Source organism: Hyla sarda, chromosome 8 (assembly GCF_029499605.1).
Source record: "Hyla sarda isolate aHylSar1 chromosome 8, aHylSar1.hap1, whole genome shotgun sequence".
Taxonomy (NCBI): domain Eukaryota; kingdom Metazoa; phylum Chordata; class Amphibia; order Anura; family Hylidae; genus Hyla; species Hyla sarda.
This window is the reverse complement of record NC_079196.1, coordinates 110808932-110828621: the sequence shown is the minus strand read 5'-3', so window position 1 is coordinate 110828621 and position 19690 is coordinate 110808932. Positions and strand designations below refer to the sequence as shown.

The window sequence follows — 19690 nt, the reverse complement described above, 5'->3', positions numbered from 1 at the left end:
GAGTTAAAAGGAGAAAAAGACCCCTCAAAATGTTTAACGCAATTTCTCCCGAGTACAAAAATACCCCATATGGGGACGCAGGTGCACAACAGGGCTCAGGAGTGAGAGTGCACCATGTACATTTTGAGGCTTAAATTTGTGATTTTATTGGAATTTAATTGCAGCAGTTTTGACATAAACACAAAAAAAAACATGTGACCCCATTTTGGAAATGACACCCCTCAAGGAATGTAATAAGGGGTGCAGGGAGCATTTAAACCCCATTGGCTTTTGACAGATTTTTTGGAACAATTGGGATGTGCATAACATTTTAAATTTTCTCGGACCACTGTTCCAAAAATCTGTCAGACACCTGTTGGGTGTAAATGCTCCCTGCACCCCTTAGTATGTTCCTTGAGGGGTGTAGTTTCCAAAATGGGGTAACATGTGGGTGTTTTTTTTTGGGTTTATGTCAGAGACGCTGCAACTATCAACCACCCCTGTGCAAATCACCAATTTAGGCCTCAAACGTACATGGTGCGCTCTCACTCCTGAGCCTTGTTGTGCGCCCACAGAGCACTTTAAGCCCACATATGGGGTATTTTCGTGCTCGGGAGAAATTGCGTTACAAAATTTAGGAGTAATTTTCTTCTCACATGTTACCCCATTTTGTACAAAACTACACCCCTCAAGGAATGTAATAAGGTATGCAGTGAGCATTTACACCCCACAGGTGTCTGAAAGATTTTTGGAACAGTGGTCCGTGAAAATGAAAAATATAATTTTTCATTTGCACAGCCCAATGTTTCAAAAATCTATCAAGCGCTAGTGGGGTTTAAATGCTCACTGCACCCCTTATTACATTCCGTGAGGGGTGTAGTTTCCAAAATGGGGTCACATGTAACGTGGTTCACTGTTCTGGCACCATGGGGGCTTTGTAAACGCACATGGCCCCCTGACTTTAAATTCCAGCCAAATTCCCACTTCAAAAGCCAAATTTTGCTCCTTCTCTTCTGAGCATTATAGTGTACCCGCAGAGCACTTTACGTCCACATATTGAATATTTCCATACTCATAAGAAATGGGGTTACAAATTTCAGGGAACATTTACTCCTATTACCCCTCGTGAAAATGAAAAATTTTGGGGAAAAAATGCATTTTAGAGGAAAAGAAAAACAGATTTTTCATTTTTCTCATTTGACTTTAACGAAAGTTAAACACCTGGGGGGTGTTAAGGCTCACTGTCCCTTGTTATGTTCCTTGAGGGGTGTAGTTTCCCAAATAGTGTGTCATGTGTTGTTGTTTTTTTTTTTCTTTGCTGTTTTGGCACCATGGGGGCTTCCTAAATGGGACATGCCCCCAAAAACCATTTAAGCAAAATTCGCTCTCAAAAGGCCCAATGTCGCTCCTTCCCTTTTGAGCCCTCTAGTGCACCCACAGAGCACTTTACATCAACATATGAGATATTTCCTTTACACGAGAGAAATGGGGTTACAAATTCTGGGGGACATTTTCTCCTATTTCCCCTTGTGAAAAGGAAAAATTTGGGGTAACACCAGCATTTTAGTGGAAAAAAAAATCTAATTTTTCATTTTCACGTCCCAACGAAAGTTTGTCAATCACCTGTGGAGTGTTAGGGCTCACTGTAACCCTTGTTAGATTCCTTGAGGTGTGTACTTTTCCAAATAGTGTGCCATGTGGTTTATTTTTTGCTTTTCTGGCACCGTGGAGGCTTCCTAAATGCGACATGTCCCTCCCCACCCCCCCCCCCCCCCCAAAAAAAAAAAAACATTTCAGCAAAATTCGCTTTCCAGAAGCCCAATGTTGCTCCTTCCCTTCTGAGCCCTCTAGTGCACCACAGAGCACTTTACATCCACATATGAGATATTTACTTACTAGAGAGAATTTTTTATTTATTTTTTGTTATTCTGGCACCATGGGGTCTTCCTAAATGTGGCATGCCCTCCAAAAACCATTTCAGCAAACTTCATTCTCCAAAAGCCACATGTCGCTCCCTTCTGACCCCTGTAGTGCACTTACAGAGCACTTTACATCCACATATGAGGTTTTTCCTTGCTCAAGAGAAATGGGGTTATATATTTTTGAAGCTTTTTCTCCTTTTACCCTTTGTAAAAATGAAAAAAGGGGCAACAAGAACATGTTGGTGTAGAAAATTAAGATTTAACATTTTCTCCTCCACGTTGCTACTATTCTTGTGAAAAACCTAAAGAGTAAACAAACTTTCTGAATGTCATTTTGAATACTTTGAGGGGTACAATTTTCATAATGGGGTCCATTATAGGGGATATCAACATAAATGCCCTCAAATTCACTTCAAAACTGAACTTGTCCATGAAAAATTCCGATTTAGAAATTTTTGTGAAAAATTGGAAAAGTGCTGCTAAACTTTGAAGCCCTCTAATGTCTTTAAAAAGTAAAAACATGTCAACTTTATGATGCAAAGATAAAGTAGACATATTGTATATGTGAATCAATATATCATTTATTTGGTATGTCCATTTTCCGTACAAGCAAAGAATTTCAAAATTTGAAAAATGCTAAATTTTCTAATTTTTCATGACATTTTAGAATTTTTTACAAAAAATTATGCAAGCATCGACAAAAATGCAACACTATATTATCTTAAAGTAGAATATGTCATGAAAAAACAATCTTGGAATGAAATTCATAAGCAAAAGCATCCCAGAGTTATTAATGCATAAAGTAGCAGTGATCAGATTTGCAGTCCTTAAAGGGGTACTCCGCTGCTGGACATTTTATCCCCTACCCAAAGGATAGGGGAAAAGATGTCTGATTGCGGGGGTCCCGCTGCTGGGGCTCCTGCAGCACCCGACGTTCTAAACAAATGCCGGGTTCCTGCGGCAGTGGTCATGACATCGCGGCCATGCTCCCTTTTAATGTCACGCCTCGCCCCCTCCATTCATGTCTAATGGAGGGGGCGTGGCATGACATCATGAGGGGGCCTGGCCTTGACGTCACTATCATGGCCTCCGGCTCCTAGCATTCTGAACAAAATGTACAGAACGCTTGAGCACTGGAGTATCCCTTTTAAGGTTAAAATGGGCTTGGTACTTAAGGGGTTAAACAAAATCAATGGTTAATCATTATTAACAGAGATGAGCGAATTTTTGAAAAATTCGATTTGGCCGATCTGCCAAATTTTCCAACAAAATTTGTTTTAGGCCGAATTTGGTGGCGGAAAATCGATATTATTGGCCTACAGAGAGCCTCAATAGGGGTGTAGAACACTTTGCCTTGCTGTAACATGCATAGGGTGTGTGCTGGGTTAGTGAAATAATACTTTTATTCAGTATGACATGCAGATCAGAGGCATTGCTATTAGAATCACAGTCGCAGAGCAGCACAATGACAGAGCCTGGAGGTGGCATCAGTATGAGGAGACCATACAGTGGCTGAATGACACAGCGTGGAGGTGGCGGCAGCATGAGGACACCATAAAGTGGCTGAATGACACAGCCTGGAGTTGCAGGCAGCAGGAGGGAACCATATAGTGGCTGAATGACCCAGCGTAGAGGTGGCAGCAGGTTGAGGAGACCATATAGTGCCTGAATGACACAGCATGGAGGTGGCGTCAGCATCAGGAGACCATATAGTGGCTGAATAACCCAGCGTGGAGTTGGTGGCAGCATGAGGAGACCATATAGTGCCTGAATGACAAAGAGTGGAAGTGGCAGCAGCAAGAGGAGACCATATAGTGGCGGAATGACCAAGCTTGGAGGTGGCGGCAACTAGTGTTGGGCACGAATATTCGAAAATTTGCGAATTTGCAACATATTCAAAATTACGAATATTCACTTTTTTTTTGCATATTCGCATATGTGAATATTCCCATATTCCTTCTTTTCCCTTGTGGGTCAATTAGAATGATGCAAATACACTTGTGAGAGGTTATCAACAACATCCCTAGCAACCAATAGTAAAGTTGCCCACCCCATCACTGTTTTCTTCCTTGAATATGCGAATATGCAAATATTCACATATGAAAATATGCAAATATAACAAATAAGCGACATTCGCGAATATAGAACGAATATTCATCTATATATTTGCGAAATATCGTGAATTTGAATATGGCCAATGCCGCTCATCACTAGCAGCAACATAAGGAGACCATATAGTGCCTGAATGACACAGCGTGGAGGTGGCGGCAGCATGAGGAGACCATATAGTGGCTGAATGACACAGCCTGGAGGTGGCGGAAGCATGAGGAGACCATATAGTGGCTGAATGACACAGCCTGGAGGTGGCAGCAGCATGAGGAGAACATATCGTGGCAGTGTGAGACAGCTTGGAGCTGGTCCATTGTAACCAGTGGGGGTAAACACTGCCCCTGTAAGGCCCTACTCTCGCATTATTAATTCCCTTCTTGCCAAGTGTTACTCGCCCTAAAAAGGGCGGCCCCACACAGGAATCTCTCCCTATTTCCACCTACAAACACTGCCATTTCCCAGGGTTTTTTAGGTGGAAATAGGGATTTCCTGTGTGGGGCCGCCCTTTTTAAGACAAGTAACACTTTCCTCGAAAAGGAGGAAGGAAACAACATATTGTCCATTGCAGCAGGTGGGGGTAAAAACTTCCCCTGTAAGGCCCTACTCTCGCCCTATTAATCCACTTCTTGGCAAGTGTTGCTCACCCTAAGAAGGGCAGCCCCACACAGGAAACTGTCTCTATTTCCACCTAAAAATCCTGAGAAATGGCAGTGTTTGTAGGGTAAAATAGGGAGAGGTTCCTGTGTGGGGCCGCCCTTTTTAGAGCGAGTAACATTTGCCAAGGACGGAATTAATAATGCAAGAGTAGGGCTTTACAGGAAAAGTTTTTACCCCCACCGGTTGCAGTTGACCATACGTTGTTCCCTTTTAGAGGTCTTTGCATTACATCAATACTTGGTGGTGTATGTGGCACATGGTGTTTTTTGCACACCTTTCCTTTTGTTTGATTATATAAAAAAAAATCACGGTACATATATTTTATCCTAAGAAGATTATTAAAAGTTAAGTTTTACGTAATGCATATCCTCAATACTTACTTGTCTCTCTCTTTTCTTTTTTATCTTCTTTTTCTTTGGATTTTTTTTAGTGTCTTTGTGTAGATAGTTGTTCTATATATATTTGACTGTTTTGTTTATATGTGTTATGTCTGATGCGGAGGAATGTCTGTAACTGGGGAGCAGCGGCTTAAATATGTTTAGCACTATCCATATTTCTGAAGTATTGGTGTGGCACCATGGTCAATTTACTTTGATGCATCAGGCATTGGTGGGTGGAAATCTTGGCTGATCCATACCTGATTCATCTTCACCAAGGTCAGTCTCTCCAAATTTTTCCTGGAAAGACGAGTTCTCCTTGGGGTTAATATGGCCCCCGCCGCACTAAACACCTGCTCTGATGGCACACTACTTTTCGGGCAGGACAGCTTTTCCAGGGCAAACTCTGCTAGTTGCGGCCACAAATCAAGTTTGGCTGCCCAGAAGTCCAGCGTATCTTCAAGGTGTGTTATCATGGTCATGTCAAGGTATGCCACCACCTGCAGGTACACCCCACCCCTCCCCAGCAGCCATGGCAGTGGAAGGTGATTGCAGAGGGACCCCCAAGTCAGACCTGCGAGAGGATGGATGATGGCTCAGATAGGCATCAGCCAACTGACTACGTAGGATGTCTCTGTAGTAGGTCAGTTTGTCCTCCCTCTCAGTGGGTGTAAAAAATGCCCCCATTTTGTGCCGGTAGCAATTTTGAAGAGCCAGTAGTCATCCCACTGCTGAGCATGCACCGTGCCATTTGTGCAAGTGACTCGGAGGGACTCCCTGCCTCCATCTCCACTGCATACTGCCACTGTGTGTCTGGGTCCTCTGTCTCGCCTTCCTCATAACCCTCTAGCTCCTCTAGCTGCTCCAGATCCTTCTCTCCTGTCAGATCACTAGAAAAACCGCCCATTTTGTGAAACCTAAACTGTGCTCAAATGTGCCCCTACCCCTCCTCCAGTTCAGCCCCCACAGCGCTCACGTGGCCGTGAGATGTAGGCGCCACATCTCCAGTGCCCTTACCAGCCATTGTTTACAATGTGTTGTAGTAGATAAAGCAGTGGAATGACATTGTTCATCCCATAATCCTGGCGACTGACTAATATTGTGGCTTCCTCAAAGGGCCTCAGCAAATTGCAGGTGTCACATATGAGCTGCCACTGGTTGACATTGAAGTTACACAGGGAAGTCCCCCTTTCTGCTTGGGTCATCAAGAAATTGGTGAAGGCTTTTCTCTATTCATATAGTCGGCCCAACGTATGGAGGGTGGAATTCCAAAGTGTGGAAACGTTGCAAATCAGACTATGTTGTGGGATACCGTTCTGACGTGGCAGCTCAAGGAGGGTGTGCTTTGCATTGTACGAGTGGTTGAAGTGCATGCAAAGTTTCCTTCCCATTGTTAGGATGTCTTGCAGATGAGGGGAACACTTCAGGAACCTCTTGACAACAAGATGGAACATGTGTGCCATGCAGGGCGCATGTCTCAGGCTTCCTTGTTGCAGCACAGATAAGATGTTCTTCCTGTTGTCGGTCACATGGTTCCCATTTCCAGTTTTCATGGAGTAAGCCATGATTCGATTTATTTATGAATTACTTTTAGCAGTTCCTCCCCTGTGTGACTCTGTTTGCCAAGTAAAACCATGTGAAGAACAGCGTGACACCGCCGCGCCCTGCACACATTGTTTGCTGGAGGGGCACTGAGACTTGTCCGTGCAGTGGAGGCTGAGGACACAGTGGAGGTTGAGGAGGCGGGGTCGTACACTGTCACAGGACCAACGGCCATAGAGCGTGGAGGCAGAAGTGGCGTGACCTGTTCAAGTTGCTGTTGTGGCTGTGCAGGAACCACATTTACCCAGGGGCCGTAAAGGACATGTATTGTCCCTGACCGTAGTTACAGACACGTCAGTGCTGCCATGCACTTTGGTACACACCGACAGGCTCAAGGACTGGCCCACCTTCTGTTCCATAAAATTGTGCAGGTCTAGTACTGCCTTCTTCGCAAAGAAATGACGGCTTGGGACTCTCCACCTCTGCTCGGCACAAGCCATCAATTCTCTGAAAGGTTCAGAGTTCTCAACTTGAAAAGGGAGGGACTGCAACACCAGCAACTTGGACAGGAGCACATTCAGCTTCTGCGTCTTTGGATGAGTGGGCGCATACTGTTGTCTCTTGGACTTGGCTTTGCCGATGGATTGATGGCAAAATGACTGATTCGAAGTAGGAGGAGCAGGAGCATCTGGAGTGACAGGAGATGGGTATGATACACAGCTCCCTTTGGCTGAGGTGGTGTAGCCTTGGCTGGCTGAAACAGGGAGCAGTATGCCACTGGGTGATGCAGCAGGCTGGACCACCACATCAGAGCCACGGTTCTCCCAAGCCACTTCATGGTGACGATACATATGTTGATGCAGGGCCGTGGTGCCAACATCGGGACCCTGGCCACGCTTCACCTTCTACCGACACATCTTGCATGTGGCCAGGTTAACATCCTCCGGATGCTTGATGAAAAACTGCCATACCGCTGAGTAGCTGATTTTCCCACCAACAGTCCGCACTAATTGACTGCTACTGCCGCCGTCTCCAGGAATCCTGTTCCACTACCTCCCGAGATGGTAAGCTGCTGCAAAGCAGGCTGTCTCCCTTGGCAGTTGTGTACTTTTGCCTGGCCTTTCACAGTATCTAGGCCCTTAAGACTTTAACAGGAACAAAATGGTAGACCACTTAGATGTACGCACAGGTTACACTTAATAGAGGACAATATGCTTGTAATGCTCTGCTCACCCTAACTGGCTGGCCACTATTTGTTTTTCAGTTGTTGTACACACCAGTGGTGCAGCACACAGCCACTGTGTACTAAATCCAAAATTCTCTCAATCTCACTCCCTTTCCTATAAGTGCTTCTAGGCTGATTTGCTCTTGAGGTGAATCGCTGCTTTAAAAAACCTTTTCTGTGCAACACACTAATAATAATAAAAAAGATACAGTAGTGATGAAAAAAATTGTATCTAATGAAATGTATCTTTTTTATTATGAAATGTTTATAAATTTTTAAACAGGGATCAATTTATGTGAGCGGGTAAAGCACTAAAAATGTAGCTGACAATAAAAAAAATGTATTGTGTGCATGTTTTTCCCTTTTTTTAAAAAATTTTTTAGGTAGTACTACTACTCCCAGCATGGAACACACTGATTCCATGATGGGAGTAGTAGCTACCTGTACTAATTGACAGATCTCCGGGGTCCCTCCCTTGTATAATGTATAGATGCGGCGGCCACTCTTCTATGGTCCCCTGCACTCACGTATATATACACATATTCATATTTCCCACAGAGCTGTGATTGGCCAGATGGTTCCAGTAAATCACAGCTCTCTGTGAGAAATATCAATATGTGTATATATACGGCCGTGCAGGGGACCATAGGAGAGCGGCAGCCGCATCCATACATTATACCGGAGCATCACAGCGGGCATCAGGAGTGATACCCGCAGTGATCTTTCCTTTACTACAAGTACTACTACTCCCAACATGGAATACACTCTGCTCCATGCTGGGAGCTGTAGTACCGGCATTAATAGACAGATCGCAGTGGGTGTCAGAAGTTACACTCGCTGCGATATGTCTATTAATGCAGGTACTACAGCTCCCAGCATGGAGCAGAGTGCGCTCCATGTTGGGAGTATTATTACCTGCAGTAAGGGACAGATCCCAGCGGATGTCACTCCTCCTAACACCCTCTGCGATCCTCCTGATGTGAATGTCAGGATCAGCTGTTCTCAGGGCTACAGAGCCGGGAGAACAGCTGACGCGGAGCCGTAGGTATACATTGTATATCTACTGCCCAGCAAGAACTTACAGTGAGCTTGCAATGTGTATACAGTATACACATTGCTGGCTCACTTAACCCCTTGCTGAGCTGTGCGCTATGCGCAAGCCCAGCAAGGGAAGAGTTAACTTACACTGCTGGACAGTGTAGGTTAACCCTTTGGGCGGTATACACTATATACAGCTATCTATAGATAGCTGTATATAGTGTATACAGAAGACAAAGTCCGCTTACTTCCCTCGAGTACCGGGCAGGTCCGTGTAGCTCCGCCCCTAGTGATGACATCATTAGGGGCGGAGCTACAGAAGGGAACAAGGCTAGTTAATCTGAAGCTCTGTTCACAATGTCCGTTTTGTATAATGTGAACAGACCCTTTGGCAGTGTCTACCCAGACAGGGAGACTCCAGCTGTTGCTAAACTACAACTCCCAGCATGCCCAGACAGCCAAAGGCTCTCCCCAGCGGACAGCGCCAAAAATGTCATAGCCAATTTTTTGTGTTTTTCTTCTTCACGTTTCAGATCCGTGCATGCATAGGATTACTGCGGATTCAATGGATTACGGCGGATTATTTTTTTTCTTTTAATAAAATGGTTAACGAGGGCTGTGGGGGAGTGTTTTTTTTAAATAAAATAATGTTTCCAATGTGTTGTGTTTTTTTTTAATTGAATTTTCAGGCTTAGTAGTGGAAGCTGATCGTATTGACTGAATCCATTACTAGGCCAGGGCTTAGTGCTAGCCCCCAAAACAGCTAGCTCTAACCCCCAATTTTTACCCGGTACCCACCGCCACAGGGGTGCCAGGAAGAGCCGGTACCAACAGGCCCGTAGTGTCAAAAATGGTGCTCCTGGGCCTAGGCGGTAACAGGCTGGCGCTATTTAGGCTGGGGAGGGCCAGTAACAATGGTCCTCGCCCACCCTGGTAACGTCAGGCTGTAGCTGTTTGGTTGGTATTGTGCTGAGAATGAAAATACGGGGAACCCTATACGTTTTTTTATTTTTTTTATTCAAATAAATAAAATAAAAAAACGTATAGGGTTCCCCGTATTTTCATTCTCAGCCAGATACCAACCAAACAGCAACAGCCTGAAGTTACCAGGGTGGGCGAGGACCATTGTTACTGGCCCTCCCCAGCCTAAATAACGCCAGCCTGTTACCGCCTAGGCTCAGGAGCGCCATTTTTGACGCTCCGTGCCGGTTGGTACCAGCTCTTCCCGGCACGCCTGTGGTGGTGGGTACCGGGGTAATAATTGGGGATTAGAGCTAGCTGTTTTGGGGGCTAGCACTAAGCCCTGGCTTAGTAATGGATTCAGTCAATAAGACCAGCTTCCACTACTGAAAATTCAATAAAAAAAAACACAACACATTGGAAAAATTATTTTATTTAAAAAAAAACTCCCCCACAGCCCTCGTTAACCATTTTATTAAAAGAAAAAAAAATTATCCGCCGTAATCCATTGAATCCGCAGTAATCCTCTGCATACACGGATCTGAAACGAGAAGAAAAAAAAACACAAAAAATTGGTTATGACATTTTTGGCGCTGTCCGCTGGGGAGAGCTCCCGTGATGCAATGTCTACCCAAACAGGGAGCCACCAATTGGTGCAAAACTACAACTCTCAGAATGCCCAGACAGCCTTTGGCTGTCTGGGCATGCTGGGAGTTGTAGTTTAGCAACAGCTGGAGTCTCCCTGTCTGGGTAGACACTGCCAGAAGGGTCTGTTCACATTATACAAAACAGACAATGTGAATAGAGCTTCAGATTAACTAGCCTTGTTCCCTTCTGTAGCTCCGCCCCTAATGACGTCATCACTAGGGGGCGGAGATACACGGATCTGCCTGGTACTCGAGGGAAGTAAGCGGACTTCCTCTTCTGTATTCACTATATACAGCTATCTATAGATAGCTGTATAAAGTGTATACCGCCCAAAGGGTTAACCTACACTGTCCAGCAATGTAAGTTAACTCTTTCCTTGCTGGGCTTGCGCATAGCGCACAGCTCAGCAAAGGGTTAAGTGAGCCAGCAATGTGTATACTGTATACACATTGCAGGCTCACTGTAAGTTCTTGCTGGGCAGTAGATATACAATGTATACCTACGGCTCAGCATCAGCTGTTCTCGGGGCTCTGTAGCCCTGAGAACAGCTGATCCCGACATTCACATAAGGACGATTGCAGCAGGTGTCAGGAGGAGTGACATCCGCTGGGATCTGTCCCTTACTGCAGGTACTAATACTCCCAACATGGAGCATACTCTGCTCCATGCTGGGAGCTGTAGTACCTGCATTAATAGACATATCGCAGCAAGTGTAACTTCTGACACCCACTGCGATCTGTCTATTAATGCAGGTACTACAGCTCCCAGCATGGTGCAGGGTGTACTCCATGTTGGGAGTAGCAGTACTTTTAGTAAAGGAAAGATCACTGCGGGTATCACTCCTGACGCCCGCTGTGATGCTCCTGTATAATGTATGGATGTGGTGGCCGCTCTCCTATGGTCCCCTACACGGCCGTATATATACACATATTCCTATTTCTCACAGAGAGCTGTGATTGGCTGGCACCATCTGGCCAATCACAGCTCTGCGGGAAATATGAATATGTGTATATATACGTGAGTGCAGGGGACCATAGAAGAGCGGCCGCCGCATCTATACATTATACAAGAGGATCACAAGGGACCCCGGCGATCTATCAATAAGTACAGGGAACTACTACTCCCATCATGGAATCAGTGTGTTCCATGCTGGGAGTAGTAGTACTACCTAAAAAATGTTTTTTAAAAAAGTGAAAAACACGCACACAATACATTTTTATTATTGTCGGCTACATTTTTTGTGCTTTACCTGCTCACATAAATTGATCCCTGTATAAAAATTAACAAACATTTCATAATAAAAAAAGATACATTTCGTTAGATACATTTTTTTCCATCACTACTGTATCTTTTTTATTATTCTTTTTTTATTAGAATGAATTCTTTACGTTCGTTTACGGAAAACGAATGCATTCGTTATTTACCGCATGCATTCGGTAAATAACGAATGCATTCATTATTTTGCTATTCGTATTATCGTGGCTATTCGGGAATGTTAAAATTCGGTAAATTAGACATGCGTGCCAAACCGAATTGCACATGTCTATTCAATAGAATGCTGATGTGACTGGAGGTGAATGGCTGCTATAAAAATGCTTTTCTGTGCAACAAACACTGCTATTTGTCCCTCACTCTCTCTCTCTGCAATAAAAGGCTGAAATCACTGGCTGCAAGATGGCTGCCAATTATATAGGGCTGTGACATCACAGTGGCTGGCTGCTGATAGGCTGCATGATGCATGTGATTCAGAGTTATCCCACCGACCCTTGTTCCCACCTTCCCAGGATTCCTTGCCCCATGTCCTCACATTTTAGATGCTCTAGAGCCTGGACCACACTAAATGGAGTTTAATTAAGCGATCGAATCACGCCAATATTCACATTCTTTGCAAATCTAATTTTTCCTGAAATTCGTAACGAATTCGAATTCGTCAGATTCGATTTACTCATCCCTAATTATTAAAGGGTTTATCAGAGAAAAAACTTTGTTATATATATCAACTGGCTTCAGAAAGTTAAACAGATTTGTAAATTGCTTCTATTAAAAAATCTTAATCCTTTCAGTACTTTTTCACTTCTGATGTTGATTTGTTCTTTTCTGTCTAAGTGCTCTCTGATGACACATGCCTCGGGAACTGTCCAAAGTAGAAGCAAATCCCCCTAGCAAACCTATTCTACTCTGTACAGTTCCCGAGACAAGCAGAGATGTCAGCAGAGAGCACTATGGCCAGACAGAAAAGAACAAGTCAACTTCAGCAGCTGATAATTATTGGAAGGATTAAGATTTTTTAATAGAAGTAATTTACATATCTGTTTAAAAAAGTTTTTCCCTGAAATACCCCTTTAACCCCTTAACCTCTTAAGGACCCATGACATACGCGTACGTCATGAGTCTGCTCCCGATCTATAGTGCGGGACCACGTCCGGGACCCGTGGCTAATAGCGTGCGGCATTGACCCTTTAGACACGGCGTTCAAAGTTGAACGCCGCGTCTAAAGTGAAAGTGAAACCATGCCGGTTAGCTTAGGGAGCTGTTCGGGATCGCTGCGGTGAAATCAGCTTACAAGATCGCTGGAGGATCCCTACCTGCCTCCTTGCTGTCCGATCGCCGAATGACTGCTCAGTGCCTGAGATCCAGGCATGAGCAGTCAAGCGGCAGAATCATTGACCACTGGTTTCCTATGAGAATGTGATCAATGTAAAAGATCAGTGTGTGCAGTGTTATAGGTCCCTATGGGAGCTATAACATTGCAAAATAAAAGTAAAAAAAAAGTGAAGAAAGATCATTTAACACCTCCCCTAAGAAAAGTTTGAATCACCCCCTTTTCCCATAAAAAAAAACTGTGTAAATAAAAGTAAACATATGTGGTATCGCCGCATGCGGAAATGTCCGAATTATGAAAATATATCATACATTAAACCGCACGGTCAATGGCGTAAGCGCAAAAAAATTCCAAAGTCCAAAATAGTGCATTTTTGGTCACTTTTTATATCATGAAAAAATGAATAAAAAGCGATCAATAAGTCCTATCAATGCAAAAATGGTACCACTAAAAACTTCAGATCACGGCGCAAAAAATGAGCCCTCATACCGCCCCATATGCGGAAAAATAAAAAGTTAGAGGGGTCAGAATATGACAATTTTAAACGTAGAAATTTTCCTGCATGTAGTTATGATTTTTTTTCCAGAAGAACGACAAAATCAAACTGATATAAGTAGGGTATCATTTTAATCGTATGGACCTACAAAATAGAGATAAGGTGTCATTGTTACTGAAAAATGTACTGTGTAGAAACGGAAGCCCCCAAAAGTTACAAAATGGCATGTTTTTTTTTCTATTTTGTCTCACAATGATTTTTTTTTCTGTTTCGCCATAGATTTTTGGGTAAAATGACTGAGGTCATTACAAAGTAGAATTGGTGGCGCAAAAAATAAGCCATCAGATGGATTTTTAGGTGCAAAATTAAAAGAGTTATGATTTTTTTTTTTTTACGAAAATGCAAAAACAGAAAAACCCCAGGTCCTTAAGAAGTTAAGGATGCAGGGTTTTTCAGTTTTTGCATTTTCATTTTTTCATTCGCCGATCGGACACCGAGGAGGCAAGTAAGGTCCCTCCCGGTGTCCTGTATGCTGTTCGGGACGCCGTGATTTCCCCGCGGCGGTCCTGAACAACCCGACTGAGCAGCCGGGATAGTTTCACTTTCGCTTCAGACGCGGCTGCCAGCTTTGATCGAAGGGTTAATACAGGGCATCACCGCGATCGGTGATGTCCTGTATTAGCCGCGGGTCCCGGCCATTGATGGCCTCCGGGACCGACCCGATATGACGCGGGGTCACGCGGGAAGGCAGATCAGAGCAGAAGATGCCGGGAAGGCAGCAGAGCCAGGTGAGGGGACCTCCGTCTGCCATGCTGGATGATCGGATCGCCGCGGCAGCGCTTATGTGATCCGATCATCCATTTTAATGACCGCGATGCTGCAGATGCCGTTATCTGTATTGATCATGGCATCTGAGGGGTTAATGGCGGACATCCGTGGGATCGCGGATGTCGGCCATTACAGGCGGGTCCCTAACTGCGATCAGCAGCTGGGACCTGCCGCGCATGATCCGAGCATCGCTCCGATGCTCGCGGTTATGCTTAGGACATAAATGTACGTTCTGGTCCGTTAAGTACCACTTCACCAGAATGTACATTTACGTCCTGCGTCGTTCAGGGATTAAATATATGCAGAATATAGCTTTCTAAACAGAAACGCTTTAGGGTCTATTCACATGTACAGTATCCTGCGCATATTTGATGCCCAGGATTTTATGCTACAGAATTCAATGTAAACTAAATGACTGAACACAGGTTCAAATCCTCCACATCAAATCCTGTGCATCAAATATGCACTGAATACTGTATGTTTGAATAGACCCTTATACTATATTTTTTATTTTTTTATCTGACAAATTCAGAATAAGTAAATTGTGTGATTGCTTATGTGATACTAGATAAAATAAAATAAAAAAGGAAAACTATGCAAGATCTACACCTTTAAATAACATATTCTAACACATCCACAGGCATAGTGAGACTTAGTAACCCTGTACATCTGATGAAAGAAAAGAATCAGCTTCTCAGGTGACATTAAACAATAGCTAAATAAGCTTTACCAATGATTCTATTCACTGTAAACACTGAAGCACTGGAAAATAAAACAACTTGCCTGAGTTTGTGGTTTTGTTGTGCTGCAGTCCCATGACTAGAGCAATGCTGACATTGTCAATCTGATGTACATTTATTCATTGTTATGCAAAGTACAACATGAGCAGCGTGTATAAATTGGAGGATCTCATTAGTCTTTCCATAGGACTTCATTAACGTTCACAATGGGAAAGGTATTGTAACTACTACATTGTATTACATTCCTCTCTATAATTATATTTGATTTAATAATGTTATTTACTTTAGAAATCAAACTTTTTTCTATCATGTATTTGCTTAAAATTCCACATGGAAAAACTGTTCATCGAGGTCACATATTATGTTATTGAGTTTATTAGTGACACTTTCACAAGAGTGAACAGTATTTTCCCCTAAGTATTACTTTAAGTCAAATACAGCAAGCATTCTAAATTACTATTACAGGGTTTGGAAATGTAAGCCAAGGCCAGAAGCATGGGCATATCTCCCAGGGAGGCAGGCACAGCAGCTTTTATGGGGTGCAGAAGTTGAGGGGTTCATCTATAACAGATGTGATAATTGATTAAAGACAATGAGTGATGGAGGCAGAATACGTGTATAAAAAATTATGGCAAAAACACAGAAAGAGAGAAAAATGGAAAGACACAAGGACAAGGAACACGCACAGTCCTTTCAGTTCATATATTATGTTCATGGCAGAATGAGACCCTAGTCTTTTCTGTTGGGTCCAATGGTAACTTGTATCACTGCTGGCTAGAAGGATTTAATTCTCCTTATTTCTTTGTGACAAGGACAATTACTACAAAGTTATTATAAAATGTATTGGGTTTTTCTCAGTAAGGCTGGGTTCACATATGTCCAGCATATGCCATAGGTGAACTCAGCCTAAATCTTGATGCAACTGATGCCAAAACTGATGACAACTTGTGTGGCATCTGGCATCCATTGTTTCTAGTTCAACGGCCTGGGGAATACAGCAAGCTGTGCTCCCCTGTCCAGTGCCCTCTAGCATGTCCAATCATCTGGCATCAAAAATGAGATGCTGGATGATTGTGAACTGTCCCATTCAAATGAATGGAATCAGTTCTAGCAGCAGTTTCCTGGAGGGAAACTGTGCCGGACATCGGACATATGTGAACCCAGCCTAAGGATTCTAGCTTCAGGTTAGAATTTCCTTCACATTTAAACTTCATAGTTATTGCTTTGAAACACCATTTTTGATTGACAGCATGTTACCAAAATGAATGGTCTAAGTAGACTGACACTTGCCCAAATATATTGCTATTTTACTATATTATCTTGATTTGTTATACTACGTATCTTAGTTAGTAAAACTGACAATTTTGATAAATGAGGAACAAAGTATACAAATTGCATAAGCCTATATTGTCCTATTCTACTCTATACAATTTACAGTCATCCAGGAAATTCACTCTATCAACAATGTGGGGACTTATCTAAAAAAAATATACAAATGATTTTTATGACCGATAAATTCTTGAGGCATTTGTTTTGCAGCAATACATTCAGCCACTTATAGATATATCAAATTGTGTTCCAGATTATCTTCTACGAGGACAGGAACTTCCAGGGTCGATCCCATGAGAGCAGCAGCGACTGTTCAGAACTGAATTCTTATTTCAGTCGCTGTAACTCTATCCGAGTAGAGAATGGAAATTGGATGATCTATGAGCGTCCCAATTATACTGGGCAACAATACTTTGTGAAGAGGGGAGAGTATCCAGATTGTCAACACTGGTCTGGTCTCAGTGACTCCATCAGGTCTTGTCGTTTAATCCCTCAGGTAAGAAGGTCTCTCTAAAGGAAATTCTGGGAAACAAAGAAGTAGTTATACCATACAAAAAAAATACAAACATAATTTATTTTTTGTTCCCCAGCAAGAACATAATAAAAAAAAAAAAAAAAAAATATATATATATATATATATATATATACATATATATATATATATATATATATATATATATATATATATATATATATATATATACTCGAGTATAAGCCGACCCGAATATAAGCCGAGGCCCCTAATTTCACCCCAAAATCCCAGGAAAAGTTATTGACTCGAGTATAAGCCTAGGGTGGGAAATACATCATCCCCCCCCCCCTGTCATCATCCAGACCCCTGTCATTAACATCTTAATCGTTATCACCCTGTCATCATCCAGACCCTCATCATCATCACCCTGTCATCATCCCCTTGTCATCATCCCACACCCCCCCTTCATCATGCCCTTGTCATCATCCCCTTGTCATCATTCCCACCCCCTTCATCATCCCCTTGTCATCATCCCCACCCCCCTTCATCATCCCCTTGTCATCATCCCACACCTCCCCTTCACCATCCCCTTGTCATCATCCTCTTGTCATCATCCTCTTGTGAGCTATCCGCCCTCAGTGGTCTTCAACCTGCGGACCTCCAGAGGTTTCAAAACTACAACTCCCAGCAAGCCCGGGCAGCCATCGGCTGGGAGTTGTAGTTTTGAAACCTCTGGAGGTCCGCAGGTTGAAGACCACTGCGGCCTTCGACATCATCCAGCCCCCTCTCACCCCCTTTAGTTCTGTACAGTACTCGCCTCCGCTCGGCGCTGGTCCGGTGCTGCAGGACTGTCCGGTGGGGAGGTTGTCCGGTGGGATAGTGGTTCCGAGCTGCTATCTTCACCGAGGGCGCCTCTTCTCCGTGCTTCGGGCCCAGAATAGAGGCGTTGCCTTGACCATGACGCAGAAGGACGTTGGTAATGAACGTACCTCTGCGTCGTCGTCAAGGCAACGTGACTATTCTGGGGCCGGGCCCGAAGCGCTTAGAAGAGGCCTCCCCAGTGAAGATAGCAGCCCGGAACCACTATCCCACCGGACGACCTCCCCACCGGACAGTCCTGCAGCACCGGACCAGCGCCGAGCGGAGGCGAGTACTGTACAGAACTAAAGGGGGTGAGAGGGGGCTGGATGATGTCGAAGGCCGCAGTGGTCTTCAACCTGCGGACCTCCAGAGGTTTCAAAACTACAACTCCCAGCAAGCCCGGACAGCCGAAGGCTGCCCGGGCTTGCTGGGAGTTGTAGTTTTGAAACCTCTGGAGGTCCGCAGGTTGAAGACCACTGCGGGTGGAGAGTTCACTCGAGTATAAGCCGAGGGCGGTGTTTTCAGCACGAAAAATCGTGCTGAAAAACTCAGCTTATACTCGAGTATATACGATATATATATATATATATATATATATATATAACATTTAACATTTAACATTTGAAATTGACATTGTTCCATTCTGTGTTTACTGTAAAGCATCATGGCTCCTTCAGAATCAGGATCTATGAAAGGGAAGATTTCAGGGGTCAAGTGATGGAGTTCACTGAAGACTGTCCTCATGTAAATGAAGAATTCAATTATCATGACATCCACTCCTGCAATGTCTTAGAGGGACACTGGATCTTCTTTGAGCAACCTAACTATAGAGGACGTCAGTATTACCTGAAGACTGGAGAATACAGAAGATTTACAGATTGGGGAGCCATGAATGCTAGGGTTGGCTCTTTTAGGCGCATAAGTGATTTGTACTAAAATGCTGAATTTTTTTCATGTGCTGAAATTGATTACAATATACCTTATCCATTCATTTTCATTCAAGATTAAAACCCTGCATCCAAAATGTGTGCATTATGTATTATTTGACTAAATGAAGTTCCTTGCTACTATCTCTACATAACCAAAGTTCACCTTAATCAATGCAGCTACCGGAACAACTATTATGCATTATCAATTAACTGCCTTAACATCTGGCATTCTATATACCAAAGTTAACACATAAATATGTATAGGAACACAAGACAAACCAAAGACATTAGGCATAATGATTAACCCCTTAAGGACCAGGCCATTTTACACCTTAGGACCAGAGCCTGTCTGACCACTGTCACTTTAAACATTAATAACTCTGGAATGCTTTTAGTTATCATTCTGATTCCGAGAATGTTTTTTCGGGACATATTCTACTTTAACATGGTGGTAAATTTTTGTGGTAACTTGCATCCTTTCTTTGTGAAAAATCCCAAAATTTGATGAAAAAATTGAAAATGTAGCATTTTTCTAACTTTGAAGCTCTCTGCTTGTAAGGAAAATGGATATTACAATAAAATTTTTTAATTCACATATACAATATGTCTACTTTATGTTTGCATCATAAAACTGACACGTTGTTACTTTTGGAAGACACCAGAGGGCTTCAAAGTTCAGCAGCAAATTTCCAATTTTTCACAAAATTTTCAAACTCACTATTTTTCAGGGACCAGTTCAGGTTTGAAGTGGATTTGAAGGGTCTTAATATTAGAAATACCCCATAAAATACCCCATTATAAAAACTGCACCCCCAAAGTATTCAAAATGACATTCAGTAAGTGTTTTAACCCTTTAGGTGTTTCACAGGAATAGCAGCAAAGTGAAGGAGAAAATTCACAATCTTCATTTTTTACACTTGCATGTTATTGTAGACCCAATTTTTGAATTTTTACAAGGGTAAAAGGAGAAAATGTA

The 19690-nt window shown here is 43.2% G+C and overlaps 1 protein-coding gene across 1 annotated transcript in view; it reads left to right on the top strand.

The window, feature by feature from the left end:
* The window catches only part of LOC130284515 (gamma-crystallin 1-like), a 42285-nt gene extending 23495 nt beyond the window's left edge, over positions 1–18790 (top strand). The window contains exons 2-3 of the mRNA XM_056534934.1: positions 16706–16948; positions 18446–18790. Coding sequence (XP_056390909.1) covers positions 16706–16948; positions 18446–18721 — 519 coding nt within the window. The 3' untranslated portion in view covers positions 18722–18790. The remainder of the gene's footprint in view (positions 1–16705; positions 16949–18445) is intronic.
* The last annotated feature ends 900 nt before the right edge of the window (positions 18791–19690 follow it).